At 35.4% G+C, this 14,432-nt stretch overlaps 2 protein-coding genes across 2 annotated transcripts in view; one reads left to right on the top strand and one right to left on the bottom strand.

The window, feature by feature from the left end:
- LOC310724036 (craniofacial development protein 2-like) overlaps positions 1–14,432 on the top strand; it is a 384,292-nt gene that overhangs the window by 82,802 nt on the left and 287,058 nt on the right. The gene's annotated exons all lie outside the window — the stretch shown is intronic.
- On the bottom strand, positions 2,051–12,498 carry mlphb (melanophilin b). Its single transcript, XM_083537801.1, has 7 exons — positions 12,208–12,498; positions 11,686–11,825; positions 9,757–9,978; positions 7,691–7,800; positions 5,975–6,066; positions 4,833–5,081; positions 2,051–2,401 (listed from the first exon to the last, which is right to left on the bottom strand). Exons 1-7 carry the CDS (start codon positions 12,217–12,219, stop codon positions 2,246–2,248), a joined length of 981 nt encoding a protein of 326 aa, XP_083393927.1. The 5' UTR covers positions 12,220–12,498; the 3' UTR covers positions 2,051–2,245.

The following is a 14,432-nucleotide window of genomic DNA, read 5'->3' as shown; positions in this document are numbered from 1 at the left end:
ATAAAAGTTGCAGAAATAATTAATAAACTTCCAAATTCTAAGTCTGATGACATTTTTAGGATGAACAGTTGTTTTCTTAAAAAGTATAAGGATGTCCTAGTCAAACCATTGACCCACCTTGTTAATCTTTCTATAAGAAACAGTACATTTCCCAGTGCATGGAAACAAGGTATAATTATTCCTGTGTTCAAAAGTGGTAGCCAAGACTCAATGAGTAACTATCGCCCTATATCGATTTTACCAGTCTTATCTAAAATTATTGAAAAAGTTGTAGTAGTGCAACTGAGTAAACATTTAGAAGCCAGACAGCTACTCAATCCTCACCAGTTTGGGTTTAGACCAGGTTATTCAACAGAAATAGCAAACTGCTGTTTAATTGAAAAAGTAAAAAAGTCCCTGGACAAGGGTAATGTGGTGGGGGCTGTATTTATTGACCTTAAAAAGGCATTTGATATGGTCAATCATAGTTTGCTTTTATCTAAAATGTTACATTTTAATTTTTTAAATGAGGCAGTGTTGTGGTTTACATCTTACCTCCAGTCTAGAGTACAGTGTGTTAAAGTTGATCAAAACATATCCACACTCTCAAACATAATGGGCATTCCGCAGGGTTCTATACTTGGCCCCATGCTGTTTAGTCTTTTTATAAATGACTTGACCCTGCACTGCTCTGATGCCAGATGTCAGCTTTATGCGGATGATGCAGTTCCCCTTCAGGAACTCGAGCTGCGACGAAACGCTATGGGCGTTCCCATAGCGTTTCGACGCAGCGTCCCCTTTCTTCGGGGAACTAGGGTTACGTTCGTAACCTAGAGACGTTATTTATGCACCCGCCAAGTCACCTGAGCAGGCTGCAGCTGTATTGTCTACTAGTATGTTTGACATCCAACAATGGCTCATCCAAAATCAACTAGTTTTAAATCTCACAAAAACAGTTTCTATGTGCTTTTCCATTAAAAAACTCGATTTAAAAGGAAGATTTAATATTAATATACAAAATAAAGAAATTAATCCAGTTACAGAATTCAAATATCTAGGATTGGTTTTAGATCCTCAACCAAATTTTGATAAGCACATAAAGAACATTTTAAAAACAATACAAAGTAATCTAAATTGTTTTAAAATTAATTAGAAGTTTTATACCGCACCAGGCAGCCCTGCTGTATGCATGCTGTATGCATGCTATGATTTTTTCTCATATATCGTACTACATGACAGCATGGGCTCAAGCCACTCCTACTGCAACCAAATGCATACGTTCTGTATACAACAGAGCAATAAAAATTATGGACAAAAAACCAATTCGACACCATCACTGTACTATTTTTAAGAAATATAATTTAATGAATTTTGAGAGTTTTAGCAATTTTTGCTTCCTTAAATTAATTTGCAAGTGCATTATTCATTTAGTACCTGAGCCACTAAGTTCAATTATTGAGAGACAGAGCAGCACTCGAGTCACTAGGGGTCTTACAAATCATGACTGTAAAATCCCATACTGTAGGACCAGTTTTGGTCAGACTACCTTCTCTGTGAAGACAAACCAAAGGTGCACTCATTTTTAACTAGTAGGTAAGAGTTGTATATGATATATGTGTGTATGTAAACTTTACGGCTAAATCTCATGGGTAAATTTTATTGTGTATATGGAATTGTCCTTATCATGGTATTTGTTTAAATTGAAGTAGTTTAGTATGTAATTTGTATTGTGTTTAGAGCCCAACCAGGGACAGGAGTTGAAAATTAGCATTTGCTATAAACCTTTTTTCTATGTATGTTTGCATTGTCCCTGTCAAATAAATAAAATGAAATGGAATGAAATTCGATGCAATTGGGCCATCTCTTCCTCCTGCATTCCCATAGTGGACAATGTGAGTACTGATTAAAAATGTATACTTGATTTTGACTTAAGATTTGAGTTGGATTTTACGATAATTTGTTTATAAAACAATTATAACTCAGACATCCATCTCCATTACACCCCCCCCCCACTTTTTCTTTCACAAACTATAGAGACTGTTACACACCTTTACATTTTTCATTAAAATATTATGCTCACACAATATAATTATATTGAATACATACCATTTGCTGGTGAAATTCCACGCATATGTCTTTCCTAAGGCAGCAATTCTGTGTTCAATGTCTGAAATCTTAAAGGAAGTACAGGCAGTGCAATCAAATTTATCATAAAGTTTAAAAGAAAAGTTGCAATCTGGAAAATGTAAATTGGAGGAATCACAATTTAGAAATTTCTCACCACACTTTGAGCACTCTGGACTCTAGCCACTGCCATTGCTACTTCATCTTCCAATCGAGACAGCTCACATCTTGCAGTACTGAACTCATACAAACTCAGCCTCCTTTGGGTGACAGAGTGTCTCTCAATATCAACAGAGAACTGTAAAATGAAAGTAATGCATGAACAAATTATGTTTCATACCGAATGGATTTACAGATATTTTTAAATGTTTAAGTTGAATGTGGTCTATAAAAGAAAAACAAGAAATATTCAATGCCAAAGGTGTCAGTGGGGGGGTTCTTCACTCCCAACAAGTCAAGTCCTCCTTTTTACAAATTTAAATGCCTCAAATGCCTTTAAAATGTTGTTGAATCTGTTTTAATCTATTAACAAACCTTGACCTTGTTCTGAACCTGACCTTGTTTAATTCCAAAACCAGAATAATAAAAAAAAAAAAACCCAAAATTATTTACTCTTTAAAAAAAAATAATAAATAAATACTTGACACATTTGACATTTTGTTGCGATTATTATATAATAATGTTTTGGGGCCCTTTTCTCATGTAATTAGAGGTAACTTCTTCTTGTTTCATTCAAAGAACAAAGTGTTAGTAGCTAATCATTGTAAATCATGTATTTGACTCACAACTTCTTTCTTAAGAAAATCGGAAATTAGCCCGAACACATTTAGAACAAATTGCTAATGTTAACTACAGATGTATTTGAAATGTTATAATAATATGGCATAAAACATTTCAAATATGAATTGTGGGTCAGGTCAATAAAGTCAAATGATATTTATAGCATATTCGCTGTCTATATACAGTAAAGAGAAATGATGTAATTACTTGGTGTCACTGTAAACTAAACATGCTTTAATTTTAGTTTCGCTTTTTATTCCCATCCTGGATTGTCATCTCATCTTTATGTATACATCCCTGACCCTGATCCCAGACAGGTTATATGGACAGGACTAGTATATTCTGTAAATTACTGAAGAAAGTCCACAAGCAATGTGTAATCTTATCATACTTTCCCCTCTTTGTTATAAAGACTACAAGGCATTACATAACATAAAAAAAGAGAAGCAAGACCCTGTTTCATGCTGTAAATTCCTCCACCTAAACAGATGTATTGTATCGTATTGTTTAAGTGCACTTTACACAAAGCCAGACATCTGCATATTAATCTACTTTACTTAAATGTGGCCCTGGTTTGCTATTTTTATATACCTGTATACCAACTGTATATAATAGGGAGCATTATTTTACATTTTGAAATGCTAACAACAATGATAGCTTTAAGTTTTGCTTTAAGTCTTTTTCAGGTGCCCTAATGCTGGGCGATTTACTGTTTTATATAACTGAGTGGTTAAGGGCCTTGTTTAAATAGCAGCACTGGGATTAAAAATCACAAATGTACAAACACACTTAAGAACTTACCTCTAAAAAGTGAAAGTAAACTGTGAAAAGTGTGTTCATACGTGCATAAAACCTGTCCTGGATTTTGTCTCCTCTTTCTTCCAGCCTAAGACAGCAAGATTTATTATGAAGAAATATTCCTAGTACTGGATTGACAGAGAGCGACCTGGCAGCAGCTAAACATGCCAAACTGCCTAAAGAAATTAAAATTTTGTACACTAAACAAACTGCACTCTTGTTAAAACAATTTGCCTACTGTGAACATTTTTTCATCATATTTATTGCTGTTTTACTATACTCATCTACCCTTCTATAATCAATCATCTTACACCACACGCTGCATCCGCAAAGCACACAGCATTGTGGATGACCACACACACCCGTCACACACACTCTTTACACTTCTACCATCAGGGAAACGGTTCCGAAGCATTCGGGCTGTCACATCATTTTTTCCCGCAAGCCATCAGGCTCCTTAACAAACATCTGAACTGAACACTCTCACACACACACACACACACACACACACACACACACACACACACACACACACACACACACACACTAATGTGTGACTCAACACACATCATACACTTCGCACACCCAGGTTTCAGTACCATTCACACCTTTCATTATCGCAAAATGTGTTTGTTGCTGATCTTCCGGGACTTGCTGTTTTTGCACAGTATTCTGTCCAAATCCTTTGGTCACTGTTCAGTTCATTTTGATTGCTGCTATTGTAGAATTGCACAATTCTGTTTACATTTTCTGTTTACATTTTTCTGCTACTGTGCACCTTATTCTGCTATTGCTGTTTTTATTTTTATATTTTGTGTATTGTGTATTGTTCTGCACTGTCCTGTGCTGTGCTGTCTTGCACTGTCTTGTGTTGTCTTTTGCACTGTTTGCACCAGTTGCACACATGCACTTTATGTGGCGAGGATCTTAGTTCCTGGCCCTGTGTTCTTCTGTTCTGTGACTGTTGTTTTATGTTGTTTTATGTAGCACCTGGGTTCAGGAGGAACGTTGTTTCATTTCATTTTCCTTTTCCACTGTCACTTCTGGCTTGCTCATTCACTGCATGCTGATACACATGTTTATAAAAGTGCTTTCTGGCAAGGTATGTTAATGAAAGCACAATACAACTAAATTGAGTTATGTGATCTTACCCTCAAAGAGGTCAGCTCATTTCTACACAAGTTGCTATCAGCTGACGTTGCCCTTTTTCTTTTGAGGGCTGAGGAAAAATATGGCTGTTTACTTTCCAGAGGCTTCATGTAATCTATTACTTGATTGACCTCCTCTTCATCAGAACTTTTTTCTTTGTCACTGATGTTTTCAGTTAGCTTCTTCAGCCTCTGCTTGAGCTCCAGCTCTACTAGGTCCACTAGAGACAATGATTCCTCTGCGCTTTCAGCCTGAGACAGCAGGAAGTAAAAAGTTTGTTGAGGGAAAGAAACATGTAGCTTAGATTGCAGCTGACATTACAAAAGTGAAGCAACCAAAATACCCATATTGATATTAACATCAGTTAGTTTGTTATTTTGCTACCATGCACAAAATCAACTGAGTTATGTTATTTGGTATCTGCCTCATGAGAGACAATGCCTCTCTAAGATACTCTTCTCTATACAATCATGTAACTGACCTATTGCCAATTAACCTAATTAGTGTGCATAATGCTCTTCCAGGTGTTTTTAACACATTTTACAGCAATTTGCTGTCCCTGTCCCAACTTTTTGAGACGTGTTGTGGACATCACATTCAGAAGTCCTTTTTTTCATGATACATATAAAATCTGGGTTCATGAGATTTGCAAATCATTGCATTCTATCCATAATCACAATCATTGTGTAATTAGTTTTTTTTTTTCAACAAAATGTCTTCTGCATACCTTTCAAATTTGTAAGCAGCTTCAGGTAAATAAATAAATTGTTGATTATTATCCCTAAGAAATACACATTTTGAGAGAATTCTGAGTACATAATTGAGTACTTTAATTATGAGTGATTGAGTACAACCTATAAACATATGTCCCTCTGGAAGTGCTATTGATTTTCTCCATAATCACAATATGCATATAAAGCATAAAATCTTTCAGTTAGTTTTAGCTTTGTATGAATTCTTTTATTAGTACCTCAATCTTTAATATATACCGCAATACAAGATTTTGGTTAACACAATTCTTGCATTTGGAGTAGAAGGATTAAGAAGGATGACAGAATAATACTTGGCTTACCTACATAATAAGATTACCTTTTTACTGAGAAATATACACATTAATAACTTAGTTATTTAAATATGTGAGTACCTGTTTGCAGCATTCTCCCACAGTGCTTTTTGAGTGTCTTACATCTGGGATGGACAAGAAACTGAAAAAATTATCTGTATTGCTCCCCAAATCTATTTAGACAATTAAACCAAAATGATTGTTTCACATTAGAAACATGTATAAATTAAATGCATTAATATAAATGTAATATAAGATAAAGCACAGCATTGCAAGTTACATTTTTATATGTATTTCAATTTTTTTTTTCTTTTGAGTGAGACATTGGTTTTTAGTCTAATTATAGTAATTAAGTATGATACAATCGTTAACAGCGCTTTATACTTTTTCTTATATATTTTTTTCATAAATTGTATCTTCTGCCAACTCTATATAGTCCCTTATTCAAGCAGTGTAATTAGTAGTAAACAATCTGTAGTATTGTTTTACCTAAATCATTATCACTAGTGGTTCATATATTTTTCAATGGAGTAAAATGTCTTGAAAAACTCAGTTCAAAAATCTCACTAAATCTATTACATACAACTTATGGTGCTTTTAGAATCAAACTTGGCATCCAAGCTATAGTATATAGACAAAGGCCATTAATGTGGCACATCTTGTCCTGAAAAAACTTTTCCTTGACAAAGAATTTAAAATCTTTCCGATTGGCCAGCCATCTCCTTTGCACAGCTTTCTTTAGGTCACCCCATAGATTTTAAATTGGATGTATATCTGGATGCTGGCTAAGCCATTTTCAAGCACCGTTATTATAAACCCCTTCTTTTTATGTAAAGCCGTTCCTTTGATTCCATTGATTTAGAATTAGTAAAATTTTAATTAGTAAAAGTATTATAAATGTTTTAGTAAGCTTAAGGCAGAGTAGGCTGACTTGTCTCTCCTTAGCTATCAGTGTAGGCATGGTATTAGCCATTTGATGAGCAGTATATGTTTTCAGCATAAGAAATCTTTAATATTCAACCGAAAGAGTTTTATTAAGCACCTACCATATGCCTTTTTGGAAAGAATGCTTACAACAATTGCAGATTCCAGCGGGTTTTTCAGGTCTAATTATTTCAAGCACGGAATACGCAATCAAATATTTATGTTCAATTTTTACCTTTCATTATAAAGGTTTTGTTCTTTTTATTTTTCTCACCTAAACAATTGCAATTTAAACACATCTAAGAATATCAGGAAATTAAATCTGAAATTTTGTATCTAATGTATCACAGAGTGAGCTGGATGTAGTGCAAAATTGATTTTGAGTTGATACAGTTGCATTGCAAAAGTCTTTTTCAGGGCAGTGTAAGCTAGAAAATTGGATTAAGCAGATTAACTAGGTTCCAAGCACATGGAAAATAAGGTGGACATGTGACTAGGTCAGGGAGCTAGTCACATGGACAAAGAAGCATAGCTAATAATTCTTCTTTCAGCATAGTCCACTGATTCTTTTGAAGTGGGATTTGCATGATGCATTTTGTAAATTAATTGTGATGTAAAATGGTACCTAAACTATATCAGGGATATTTTGTCAGGAGACACATACATTTAATGAGAATATAGGGAAAAATACTGTAGAAACCCTCTGTAATTGTATTTTTGTAATTGTATAATTGTAATAAAATTGTATACAATTTATTTCAAGTCATATAAACAACTTTACCATTCCATCTCCTTTAACAGATGTTTGTACTGCACCCTTATTTGAGACATATATAAACCTACCTCTCAGGTCAAACTGAGAGCAGGACTGACCTCCATGCAGTTTGTTGTACAGTGACATCATCACTTTTGCACTGCCTGATTGCTTAAAACGATCATATACATTCTGATGGAACCACTCAAATTGACCAATTATCAAGACTCTGCAATTAAAGGCATACAGGTTTTTCATTAATAAATAAATAAATAAATAAATAAATATATATATATATATATATATATATATATATATATATATATATATATATATATATATATATATATATATATATATATATACTTGTCAAGTATATACTTGTCAAGTATATACTTGTCAAGTGTCTGAAGTATACAAGTATACTTCAGACACTCTAGGTAAAGAGTTTTTCAGTAAATATAAAACGTTATATGTACACATGCTGCATTTACTGTAGCCTAGTAATTATTGAAAATTGTCAAAGGTTTGTGAGCAAACTAGGCTTTTTCTTTTTGTTTATATGCAAAAAACTTGATACTTCTATTTGTATGTAGAATTTCTTTGATCAAACAAACATAAAGTTACCAATGTAAAACATTTTCATTGAAAAATCCTCAATTAGCATAACAGCTTTACACACTTTTTTGGCATCCACACAGTTAGTTTCTCCAAACATTTAGCTATACATTCGAACCCACTTATCCCGACCTCGGTTAACTCGCCAACCCTATTAAGTCGACGTTTTTGAAGTGGAACCGCCAAATTCTCGCTTTGTCTTAGCATTTTTTAATTGGTTATGTCGATTTGTTTTATGTCACCGAACCCTAATATCTCGAGCACAAGGGGGGGCAAATTTGCCACTTAACATCGGTTATGTCAGGAATCCACCTGTCATGCCCCCTTCGGCAGCTGCATTCCCCTGCTTCTTCTCTGAGCACAGAGCTCGTCGCAGTCATGCTGATCACACACACCTGACTCTTATTCACTCACTCATCCCATCTCCTATTTAAGCTCCTCACCTCCACACACTCGCGGTCGGTTATTGTTTGTGCATGATCGTATGTGTTGGTTCATGTCGGTCTGTGTAATCGCGTATACGTATCCCACTATGTACCCTTCTTCTCGGACACCCTGCATTCTCTCAACGGCTGCACCCCGGATTACCCCGATCCTGTTGTTTTCCATGTTCACGCTGTCTGCACCACGTTTATCCGTTGCGGCCCAGCGCTGCGATTTCCATAGCGCGGATCCGTGGATTCTCTACACAAACTGTCTCTGCTTTCACAGAACTTGGTGGACCACTGGATATTACTGCTTCGCTACAAGTATTGGTGGATTATCTCCTGAGTATTCTCAATAAACTTTGTTTGCGTTTACTTCGGCTTCCGCCTCCTTATCCGCATTACAGGTTATCTCACTCCGCATGACCAATCAAACAAATCGCGGCAACGCTGTTGTGTAAAAAAACCTCCAAAAACACGTGCATGCACATTCTCATTTAATAACTCACAACATGTACATAAAGAAATTTCAAGCACGTTAATATATTGCCGCCATATTGGTTTTCGTTTATTTCTATCATCGGTTATCTCGACGCTGTTTGGCGTCCCCTAGGCCGGCGACATAACCAGGTTACACTGTATTACATTGACAAAGGAATTCTTTGCTAGTTGGATATTTCTTTCTAAACATTAGTTGCATCCCAGAACAGTTAAATAGCATTTAGGTGCAGTGACTGTAAAAACCATTCCATGATAGATAACACTCCAGCAGATTGTTTATTCTCTAAATAACAATTGCAGTGCTTGGACAGATGCCTTGGGTCATTGTCTTGTTGTATGGTGAAGCTACAATCCTAGGTGAAATTGCATGGTGTTGAAATTTATGAAAATTTATTTCAGTATTCTTTTCACCTGGAATAAGTTGCCAACATTCCCTGCTCCAAAACATCCCCAGACCATTAAGCCTCCAACCTCCATGTTTAACTGTAAAGCCAAATATGTCAAATTTGAACTCATCTGTCCAAACTTCATTCCAGTAACTTACTTTCTAATACTTGTGTGTTATTACCTTTAATGTCCAAACCATCTTTTTTTACAAGGCCCTTTTGGGGTAGAATGAGAGAGCGTGTTGAAGAACTTACTTGGCCATATGGCACAGATCACACAACCAGCCACGTTCTTTTTTGTTGAACCAGCTGCAAGCTTTGCAGGTAAAGGTTTTGCATTTCTTGCATTGACATTTTCTTTTGAGCAGGAACTTAAATGGCTGCATGCAATATATGCAGAAAGAGTTGCTAAGGTTGGACTGGTAGGTCAGCAGATTTCGCTTTGTGTCCTCAGTCAGTATGTTTGACTTAAGATTTCTGCAATGTACAGTTGAAATAAACAGACAACTTCATTTCAGTTTGTGAAGTACTTTTTATATATATATATATATATATATATATATATATATATATATATATATATATATATACAGTGAGGAAAATAAGTATTTGAACACCCTGCTATTTTGCAAGTTCTCCCACTTATAAATCATGGAGGGGTCTGAAATTTTAATCGTAGGTGCATGTCCACTGTGAGAGACATAGTCTAAAAAAAAAAATCCAGAAATCACAATATATGATTTTTAAACTATTTATTTGTATGATAAAGCTGCAAATAAGTATTTAAACACCTGTCTATCAGCTAGAATTCTGACCCTCAAAGACCTGTTAGTCTGCCTTTAAAATGTACACCTCCACTACATTTATTATCCTAAATTAGATGCACCTGTTTGAGGTCGTTAGCTGCATAAAGACACCTGTCCACACCATACAATCAGTAAGAATCCAACTACTAACATGGCCAAGACCAAAGAGCTGTCCAAAGACACTAGAGACAAAATTGTACACCTCCACAATATATGGAAAGGGCTACGGGGAAATTGCCAAGCAGCTTGGTGAAAAAAGATCCACTGTTGGAGCAATCATTAGAAAATGGAAGAAGCTAAACATGACTGTCAATCTCCCTCGGACTGGGACAACTTCCTTCCCTCAGTTAGAGCATTGAAGATGGGTCGAGGCTGGGTCTTCCAACAGGACAATGACCCGACGCACTCAGCTAGGATAACCAAGAAGTGGCTCTGTAAGAAGCATATCAAGGTTCTGGCGTGGCCTAGCCAGTCTCCAGACCTAAACCCAATAGAGAATCTTTGGAGGGAGCTCAAACTCCGTGTTTCTCAGTGACAGGCCAGAAACCTGACTGATCTAAAGAAGATCTGTGTGGAGGAGTGGGCCCAAATCCCTCCTGCAGTGTGTGTTCTTGGGATGGTACTCATCCTTCTTCTTCTTCCTCCAAACACGTTTAGTGGAATTATGACCCAAAAGTTCTATTTTGGTCTCATCTGACCACATGACTTTCTCCCATGACTCCTCTGGATCATCCAAATGGTCATTGGCAAACTTAAGACGTGCCTGGACATGTGCTGGTTTAAGCAGGGGAACCTTCCGTGCCATGCATGATTTCAAACCAACCTGGTGAAAAACTACAGGAAACGTTTGACCTCTGTAAAGGCTACTGTACCAAATATTAACATTGACTTTCTCAGGTGTTCAAATACTTATTTGCAGCTGTATCATACAAATAAATAGTAAAAAAATTCATACATTATGATTTCTGGATTTTTTTTTAGATTATGTCTCTCACAGTGGACATGCACCTACGATGACAATTTCAGACCCCTACATGATTTCTAAGTGGGAGAACTTGCAAAATAGCAGGGTGTTCAAATACTTATTTTCCTCACTGTATATATATATATATATATATATATATATATATATATATATATATATATATATATATATATATATATATATATATATATATATATATATATATATATATATATATATATATATATATATATATATATATATATATACACACACACACACACACACACACACACACACACACACACACACACACACACACACACACTGTGTACTGGCTTAAGTTAATACATGCAATTTGATTAATATATAGATATGAATAAGCATTTTTCCCCAATAGGACAACAGTTTTACCCAAGTCTGGTCTCTTCTTTTTTACGTAGGTTAAAATCCCTCTGGATCACCTGCCAGATGTGTCTGGCCTCTTCATCAGTGAGTCTTGAGAGATCCAGCTTTGCTTGCTCACTAATATTTTGGGTCATTATTTTCAAGCCCTAGTTAGAGGAATATAAGTGGTGTAATAAAAAATGATTTATATAAAACTATATACTAAAAATGACAAAAAATAATAATAATTGCATTGATTCTATGAGTATATACACTTACTTAGGAAGGTTTTTAAATGGTTCTTCTTAAAAATATGAATCAAAGAAGACAAGTTGCTGAGGTAAGTGAAGTGGTAGAGAGAAGAAAAAAATGCAGGGAGACCATGTTGTAAATCATGGTCTCTTTTTGAAAGGCCACTTTAAGACTGCAACCAAATGTGCACCATTCAACTGTTGCATCAATACCACAAATATTTCTGAAAAACAACAACTGAGATGTGCATCCTTCAACATTACAATACAATATGTTTACATTTTCAAATGTACTAACATTTTGATGCATCTTACAATACTGATATTGTCTTTAAGGATCCAAAGGTTGCCTTCCAGATGAGTGAAAAACCAAATATTTTTAGAGGTGAACATGTGAAAGAACTCCAGTATCAATATGTCCAGAAAGATGTCTGTCCAGTAAACAAACAGGGTACATACACTGTCATGCATAATGTAAATTATTGTAAAACAGTACAGGTTTTGTCCACTTTAATTAAAATACATGTACACCTGGCCTGCCCAATTATTTAATTGGCACAATACATAAAATTGTGCCGATCCCTGTTCCCTTGGCATGGTTGATGCCAAATAAGCTGGTTTAAGTCTTTCAGAAACTGCTTAATTCTTAGGATTTTCCAACATTTTCTACACAGAATGGTATAAAAAAAAATTCTGGTTTTGTGTATGCTGAAATGCTTTTTTTTTCTCTCTCACCAGGGTTGTAAACAGTGATTTACTGATGAGTAATAATCTACCATATTCTTTCTTGCAGCTGAAAACCAATCTGACTATATTCCTCAGACCATTCAGCAAGTTCACTGTTCCCAAAAAGCAATGATTATCAATACTAACATTAATTTAATTGTATTTTAGGAGTGGCACCCACAAAAAAATCTATACTGCGAAATCATAATAAAACACTACACAAACAAATATACCGATTTGCCTTTTGCTGTTTTCACACGGTTCTGCCAAAAGAGGTAGCAGAAAAATTAATTATAAAAAAATGTAAAAGAAGAAAAAGGGTTCCTTCTCACCATCATTCCTTGGAAAAAAAAAATTAATTAATTAAAATAAAAACCCTCAGTCAACTGCAGCAGCATTACCTTGTGCTGAGACACAAGGCTTTAGGAATTTTGTTGATCCTTTGTTTAACATTTTTCATACACATGTGAAAAAGTAACAAAGAACAATGTAAAGTACAGGTATATACCCTGAAACACACACAATACACATACATACATATACAGTACATATATACAAATATTTGTATATTTAAAGATATTTTCATCACCATGTGAAACAATAAATTGCACAAATAACTTACATTTTGAACTACAGCTGGTGGGAAAATCCCTTAGGAGTTCAAATGGACAGCTGCAGGCAGAAAAGACTAAACACAGCTTATCACATGTCTAATTACCAGTAGAGGGAGGAGAAAGGTTTTCTCCCAACAGAACAGACAGCCAGCCAAGCAGTAAGACACCAATATACATTTGTATACTTTTTAATAGCTTTGTAAATGAACATATAAGGCAGCTTTGCATTACACAAGTCTTGCACTCATTGTGCAGGTATTTATGGATATGTTTGCTTGGTAAATGCAAACATGCAGAAAGTTCTGGAAATGCAAGGTACATACTGGCAATATAGGTGCAGATTATTTATCATGCCCAACCCAAACTTAATTCTTGGAAAAGTTTTCCATGTGATCTACAATGCCCAAGGTGCAAAGATTCTTCAGTTTATTGTAGATAACAGACAAGTATACAGTGGGGCAAAAAAGTATTTAGTCAACCACCAATTGTGCAAGTTCTTCCACTTAAAAAGATGAGAGAGGCCTGTAATTTTCATCATAGGTACACTTCAACTATGAGAGACAAAATGAGGAAAAAAATCCAGAAAATCACATTGTTTGATTTTTAAAGAATTTATTTGCAATATATGGTGGAAAAAAACATATTTGGTCAATAACAAAATTTCTCAATACTTTGTTATATACCCTTTGTTGGCAATGACAGAGATCAAAATTTTCTGTAAGTCTCCACAAGGTTTTTACACACTGTTGCTGGTAGTTCTTCCTAATGCCATCTCGGGGAGTTTTTCCTTGCCACAGTTGCCACCAGCTTGCTCATCAGTAATAAACTTACTTATAAAGAACATATTCACTTTTAATCACCACATTATCTGTGTAAAGCTGCTTTGAGAGAATGTTCATTGTTAAAAGCGTTATACAAAAAAAATGAATTGAATTGAATAGTTTGGCTCATGCCTCCATGCAGATCTCCTTTAGAGCAGTGATGTTTTGGGGCTGTCGCTGGGCAACATGGATTTTCAACTCCCTACTATGTGGTTGAGATCTGGAGACTGGCCACTCCAGGACCTTGAAATGCTTCTTACAAAGCCACTCCTTTGTTGCCCGGGCGATGTGCTGGGATCATTGTCATCCTGAAAGACCCAGCCACGTTTCATCTTCAATGCCCTTGCTGATGGAAGGAGTTT

Source organism: Silurus aristotelis, assembly GCF_946808225.1.
Source record: "Silurus aristotelis genome assembly, chromosome: 3".
In the NCBI taxonomy this organism is placed as follows: Eukaryota; Metazoa; Chordata; class Actinopteri; order Siluriformes; family Siluridae; genus Silurus; species Silurus aristotelis.
This window is presented reverse-complemented; position numbering and strand designations above follow the sequence as displayed.